Source organism: Hyperoodon ampullatus, assembly GCF_949752795.1.
Source record: "Hyperoodon ampullatus genome assembly, chromosome: 11".
NCBI lineage: Eukaryota > Metazoa > Chordata > Mammalia > Artiodactyla > Ziphiidae > Hyperoodon > Hyperoodon ampullatus.
In genome coordinates, this window is record NC_136924.1 from 58,897,982 (window position 1) to 58,905,297 (window position 7,316).

The 7,316-nt window shown below is 56.6% G+C and overlaps 1 protein-coding gene across 1 annotated transcript; it reads left to right on the forward strand.

Moving 5' to 3' along the window:
* Positions 1–3,991: 3,991 nt before the first annotated feature.
* Positions 3,992–6,141, forward strand: HOXC11 (homeobox C11; the record flags this gene model as incomplete). Its single annotated transcript, XM_079714377.1, has 2 exons — positions 3,992–4,676; positions 5,909–6,141. The coding sequence occupies 2 exons, from the start codon at positions 3,992–3,994 to the stop codon at positions 6,139–6,141; spliced, it is 918 nt and encodes a 305-aa protein (XP_079570503.1).
* Between the last annotated feature and the right edge of the window lie 1,175 nt (positions 6,142–7,316).

A 7,316-nucleotide genomic window follows, 5' to 3' on the forward strand; every position in this document is an offset into this window, starting at 1 on the left:
TCCAATGGTAGTGGCTCCATTTCCAGACCGCTTTTAAGACATTTCCTTGATTTTAGAGCATTTGGTGAGGGGCCAGTGAAACTGGCTCGTAAAATGGGACTTTTATTGGGAGAAATGGGGTCGCGTTGCTAGCCTCCCGGGACAATCCCTCCGCTGAGGAGGAAAGGGGGTGGGGCTGTGGGGGCAGAGGGGCTGCCCTTCTCCCTCCTCCTATCCAGGGGCCGGAGGAACCTTGGAGCAGCGTCCTCTTAGGTGACCTGAATTGGGGCCTTGGGATTGGGGCAATGGCCAGGGCTGAGGAGAGATGGGAGTCTGAGAACTGGCGGTCCCTTTCCCTTCTAGTTCCCTGGCTGGGGGTGGGGGTGCAGGATAAACCGCTGGCCTGAAAATCCCCAAGCACATTAAAGAGATTATTAAACTCAGTGGCATTGCAAGGGAGAGAGATTTGTGCAAAAGGATGCAATCCTCGCTGGCCCAGCCTCGGATCCACTGAAGGTGTCCATGCGCTGATTGCCTATCTCTTTATTGACCCCACAGAGACTGAACTTACAGACCAGAGAGCTCTAAGGGCCCCCTTTCTCCAAACTGGGGTTTCCTCCCAGTTCTTGATCTGTGGGGGGGACCCCTTTCCCTACCGCAGTCTGCTCTCTCCAGAGCAGCAGCAGGAGGTGGACAAGCTCTGAGGGGGCCCAGTACTGTGTGTGGGGTGCTGGGCTGGGACCTGGAGATACTGCCCCCTTCTGAAGCTACCTCTGGTGTCTGTGTGTGAAAGGGAAGAGTCTGTCGTGGCCCTGGCCAGAGTACCGAGGCGGCTGCCCAGACCGCAGCTGCCTGCTAGCCGCCAGGCAGGCAGGCGGTGCTGAATGAGGCCACCCAGAGCCAGTGGGGCGGGCAGGATGGCCCTGCTGAGGAGGATTTCAGGCGAAAGCTGGGACTCCAGTAGGTGGAGAGGCCACAGGCACCCATGAGATGAGGGGGGAAAGCCGCCTCCTCTCCGCGGCCTGGGGCTTGCCAGGGCTCCTGGGAATCAATTTGGGAACCAATTTTGGATTTTGGGTCTCACGTGGGGGGAGGCACTGATGCTCAGGGATGCCGGCTGGGGCAGGCAGCTCAGCCTATGCTTCAGGGTGGCCTGGACCTAGGACTGGGCAGGGAAGCCACTCGCCCACACAGTGGGCACTTTTGCCAATCAACGTCTCCCTGACTTCAGCAGCCAAGGCCTTCTCTCCTTGACCCCAGCAGCAACCTCCAGTTGTTGGGATTTTTTAAAGCTGTTAAAAAATTAAAAGTCAGACCAAAACTAGAAAAACATTTTTTTGAACTTTGTGCCTTAATTTTAGGGGGAAAAATATTAATGTTCACAAGCCTCTATTGGGAGACCCTAGAATTTCCTGAACATCGACTCCTTTGACATTCTCTCTTGCCTTTCTTTTTTGTTTCAAGGAAATAGAGCCGCCAGCAGCTCCTTGTAGCAGCCTGGCTCACTTTTATGGTGGCCCTGGAATAAACTTTGGTGGTCAAATTCAAGTGCTCAGGCCCACAGCTGTCTCCTCACAGGAAGCGAACCCCCTCCCCACTGTCGGCCCTGGCGGTGCAGAATTTGCCTTGGGGGCTTGGGCCCCACAAGGCCCAGGAGGCCAGGATTGAGGGGGAACCAGGGCCCTGGGGGAAGTGGGGAAAGCCAGACTGGAGACTCTGAACGCTCATCCACACCTCTGCAAGGGATAGGGGTACCTCTCAGCTCCCTCTTACCAGTTCCTATCACTGTTTGGGGAGCATTTTGCCTCCAATAAACTCGAGTTTAATGAGGAGAGCACAAACCCCATAAAAGCCATAGTCCATAGTTCCCCATCATTATAATTAAAAATGCCGGCCCCAGTACACCCTATAAAAAGAGGTAGGGGAAAGAGGAAAAGCAACAGATTTTTTTTTCTTGCAGCCTTCTCGTTAGCAAAGCCCTAATCTAGTTCCTTTTTGCCCTTAGTTAAGATCTGGCCCTTAGTTAAGATCCGGCCAGGACTAAATGAGGGCTTGGGAAGCCGTGCCCAGCAATGAATGGGTAGAGGGATGCTGGAGACCTGTCCCTGGATATGCCAGAGCCTCCCCGAGAATGGGACCCATGGCCAAGGCTGTTCCAACCCAGGTGTTGCTCTAAAGTAAATTTGAGGAGACAGGAGGGTTGGGAAAGAATGATTTGGGAAGGGGTTGTATTTGGGGTCAAGGTACAATTTTTTGTGTCTTCCCCATCTACTATTGGGGCCTCAGTACCTTGTCAAGTTCAACAAGGAAAATCAAATACAAATAATATTTTTAAAGTGGAAACCAATTTCAAACAACAGTTAGGGGTTAAAAGAGGGTTTGAGCCATTTCTGGCTTTTCCTAAGGGTGCGGTGGGCTGCGTCCCCGGGGGCTTCAGTTCCTCCTGCTGATCTGAACAGAACAGATCATGCCGTGGTGGCTCCTCCTTGGATGCAAGGTTGCTTTCTGCTTGTGGGCAGTTGCTCTGGCACCCAGTCTAGAACCTTTCAATAAACTGATTTTCAGCTGCCCAAATGTGTCCTGTGGGAAGAAAGGCAAGGAAGTTCAGAAGCGCTGAGTCCACCTCTGGGGTCACAGCCATCCAGGAGGTTGGCAGGGAAGGGCAGGACTGAGAAACAGGAAAGTGGCACCCACCAGGGCCTGGCTGCAGCCCCCCGGGGAGTGGGGAGCAGGGCTGGGTGTTTCCACTAGAAAGTGACCTCTGGCCCTGCCCAGCCCACCCAGGGTCCTCAGTTCCCTTCCACTGCCCTGCTGGTCTATTCCAGAGACCTGTACCTGGCCCCACCATCCACCTCACAGTCCCCAAATCATCCAAGGATAGGAGCCCCAAACCCAGTCCCTCCACCATATCCTTCCTAGAGCCGACACTGGGCTTCTTTTCAGTGAAGAAGCTGAGACCGAGCCACCAACCCAAAGGGCCCCTGACAGAGAAGACACAGGACTCTCATTCCAACCTCTTTCTTGCGGGTTTGAGACTTAAAAATCCACAGTGGTTGTAGCTTTCTGTGCATTGATTGACAATAAAGTCAGGCATGAAATATTCACCCAGGGCCACTCTCTCGTACTAAATATTTAACACAACATTAGAGAAGGTTTTTCCCAGACTTCACCAGGCACCGGCTGGGCGGCTGGCTCACTGCTTACCACTGTTTATGACTAATCTGAGTCCCTAGCCGCCAGCAGCACAGCAAGCCAGACAAAGTTGGGACACTGGCTTGCTGCTGGGCCGCCTCACCTTTGGGAAACTTCAGATACACTTCCAGGGAGTCTCTCCAAAGGGGAAAGGGAGCCTTGATACCCAGCCCTGGCCAGGAAAAGAATCGACTTCTTCAAACTCTTGTAAACAGGCGCTGTGACCCTCTTCAGGTTGGTGGGGTAAGAGTCCCTGAGAGTTGGGGGAAAAGATTCACATCTCTGGCAGAGTCAGGCAGTGGGGAAAGAGGTCCTCATCCCTAGCCCTGTCTTGGGCTGATTACAGGGAGGAGGCAAGACCCCCCCCCATACGTGAGAACCCTCCTCCTTCTCCCAATCCTGGGGGGGATAAAAAAGAGCAGCAGCTAGAAAAAAATACAATTACCCCCTCTAGCCCCCGCCCCCGCCCATCCCACCGCCCACCCCACCCCAACCCTCTCTCTCTCCTCCTTTGCTCGCTCTGTGGAATGGAGAGGAGGGGAGTGTCAAGAGAAAAACGAATACAAATCTGCAATTGATTTTCATAATGTTTCTGCGGTGTTTGCAAACCAATCGCCTGAACGTCCCCATCTTACCTAAGAGAGAACCCCTCCTACGACTGCGAAGTGCTCCGAACTGATATATGACAATATCTACTTTGGATCACGTGCTCGGGGAGAGAGACTAAGACGGATAACGCGTCATCTCGCCTTCCCAAAATTTCCCCCCTCGCTAGATCAGGTCCAAAACCTCCATCTGGAGCCGGCAGGAGAAGAGAACGATGTTTAACTCGGTCAACCTGGGCAACTTCTGCTCGCCGTCGCGCAAGGAGAGGGGCGCTGATTTCGGCGAGCGAGGGAGCTGCGCCTCCAACCTCTATCTGCCCAATTGCACTTACTACGTGCCCGAGTTCTCCACGGTCTCCTCCTTCCTGCCCCAGGCCCCCTCTCGTCAGATCTCCTATCCCTACCCGGCCCAAGTGCCCCCGGTCCGGGAGGTGTCCTACGGCCTGGAGCCCTCCGGCAAGTGGCACCACCGGAACAGCTATTCCTCCTGCTATGCGGCTGCCGACGAGCTCATGCACCGGGAGTGCCTGCCTCCTTCCACCGTCACCGAGATCCTCATGAAAAACGAAGGCTCCTACGGCGGCCACCACCACCCCAGCGCCCCGCACGCCGCCCCCGCCGGCTTCTACTCCTCAGTCAACAAGAACAGCGTCCTGCCCCAAGCCTTCGACCGTTTCTTCGACAACGCCTACTGCGGTGGCGGCGACGCGCCCGCCGATCCCCCCTGCCCGGGCAAGGGGGAGGCCAAGGGGGAGCCCGAGGCGCCCCCGGCCTCGGGACTGGCGTCCCGGGCTGAGGCGGGGCCCGAGGCGGCCGAGGCCGAGGAGGAAAACACGAATCGCAGCTCGTCCGGTTCAGCCCACTCGGCGGCCAAGGAGCCGGCCAAGGGAGCCGCCCCCAGTAGGTAGCAGCGGCCGGGAAACAGGCGGGCAGGAGGGAGGGAGCCAGAGAGGGAGGGCGAGAGTAGGGGGGAGGCGAGGGGAGCGGGGACAGCCTCGTGTTTTGGGTCAGTCCGATTTTATGTGGAGTTTTATAAGCATTCAAAGGATTTTATTATAACCTACAAAGCCCTCTCTCCCAACGACTCGACTTTTTACGATGGAGAAGGGGTGGGGAGGGAGGGAAAAGGGCTCTTTGGAAAAGCTGGGTGAACCCCCTCCCCGTTATCTCCCTCGGTCTGTGAAATTTTTAAAAGCGCCACCATCGCGGGCTATATTAACTTTGATCGTGAACTTAGAGGAGCATTTAAGGAAGGATGGGGAGCCCGGCTGCCGGGGGGCGGGAGGGAGGGGAGGGGTGGAGGGGGAGAAAGGGGAGGGCAAGGGAAAGACAGGGAGAAACTCAGAAAGGGGGAGTGGTGGGGGAGAGAGGCAATGGAGCAGAACCTGAGGCCGGGGAGGCCAGCGAGGGCCGCTCTGCTTCTTTCAAAAACTTATTTTCCAAATGTTCAAACTGTGTTCGTGTGTCCCTGAGCAGAAACCGGAGCAAGCCGGGGGTCAGCGGCGACAGGGGGTGGGGATGAGGCGGCTCAGGGCTCCACTCTGCTCCAGGCCTGGGGCTCAGCGTTTCTCTGCGGCCCGCGGCCTCTGCGCCGGCCTAGCCTGGCCGCGGGGAAGGCGCGGCCCGCCGGGCGTCCCGGGGCACCAGGGCCCCCGGAAGCACCTCTGGGGTGTCTTTGGTGCCTGCTCGCTCGCTTCCTCCCTGCCTCCGCACGACTCTCGCCCGTTCTCACTTCTTCGCGCCTGTTCTCCGCGGTTCCCCCAGATTTCGGGGGGCGGGGGGCGGTGGGTTTTCAGAGTCACTAGGAGGGCAGCGCAGGAAGGGTCAGAGGAGCCCGGCTGAGCAGAAGTCGTGGGGGGGGGGGGGGGGCTGTCCGCGGGGGCGCACTTGGCCCCGGCTGGCTTCCTTCTCCCCCAGACTCCGCCAGCCCCGGCCGTCGTCCGAGGGGAGGGGGCGCGGGTCCCAAGGTGGCCCGGGATGGGGGACGAGCTCGCCCTGCCAGGAGGTCGTGGCTCGGCCCAGCGCTGCGCCCGCGGGAGGGCTGCCCGGCGGTGGGGCTGGGGTCGCCCGGGTCTCACGTGTCTCTCTCCCCCTCTCCTCGCACTTGCCCCCTCCCCTCCCCTCCCCTCCAGACGCCCCCCGCACCCGCAAGAAGCGCTGCCCTTATTCGAAATTCCAGATCCGGGAACTGGAGCGAGAGTTTTTCTTCAACGTGTATATCAACAAAGAAAAGCGGCTGCAGCTGTCCCGGATGCTGAACCTGACGGACCGACAAGTGAAAATTTGGTTTCAGAACAGAAGGATGAAAGAAAAAAAACTAAGCAGAGACCGGCTGCAGTATTTCTCGGGAAATCCTCTGCTGTAACCGCAGACCGGGCCCTTTGGGGGGAGGGGGGAAAGGGGGAGATTATTTTATTTTATTTTTATTTTTTATTTTCTAACTCGCCTTCTTTCCGCGGGTGGAAAACTGGACTGTGGCCAGGGCTGGCCCCCACTGCCCTTGCCCGCACTTCTTTCCGGAACCTCCTTCACCTTGGTCTGACTCAGTGTGGGACAGGGACCCGGCCTGGAAAGGGGGGTAAAGGAAAGTGTCTGATCCACGGCGAGTGGACACCGTTGGCGCCGAGGCCAAGAATCTTTATTTAAAAGAAAACACACCTCGCAACAATGTCTTGCTGCTCGGATTGGGTGGGGGGAGGGGCGTGAGTAGTGGGCTCCTGAGCCGAACAATCCTTGAACTGCAAGCCTTCCCTTGCCCATGTGAGAAGCTCTGCTAGGACACCGTGTCTGCGAGGGGAGACTTCCCGGGCTCCCCGTCCCTACCCCATCACGCCCCACTGCTGGGGGGCAGCTAAATGTGATCCCGCCTTGCTGTGAAATTTCTGTTCCTTTGACCTGGTGTTAGGTGTGCAAAGTCGTGTCTTACCTCTGTCTGTGCCCAGGCCCTGCCCAAGCCTAGTTGTTCTCCCCCTTGAACGTGCAGAACCCTCCTTTGACATTTCTTAACTGGTGCGTTGAGGTTTCCTAACCTTTTTCCAAGCTGTGCCCCAGTCTGCGAATTTATAGCTATAGTCTATGCATTTGTTACCTTCTTTAAAAAAAAAAAAAAAAAGATTGGGGTGGAAGAGGCAGTAGGGAGACGGGATTGGACGCCTCCCCCATGCTGAGGCCTGAATTTTTGTAAATAAATTTCACAAGCATTTCTTTCTACCCGGAGGGGATATGGGGAGGACTCGCCTGGAATGAGATTTGAATCACCCATCTCCTTGTGCGTGAGTGCGTGTGTACGTGTGCAATCCCCACCCGGCTCCTGTCCCAGAGGGATTGCTGTGAATTTTTTTTTTTGGTGGCAAATAAAGATATTTCATTCTGTTCAATATTATGATTTTATTTGACCCTTTTATTAGCCCCTCTCCTCTTAAAACCCTCAATGCTCCCAAGGCGGAGGAGGTGGAAGCAGGCGGGCAGAGCCCAGCAGAGGAGGACAGGCGTGTGAAGGTGAGGTAGGCCAGAGCTGGCGGGCCTGCACCCCTCTCTCCA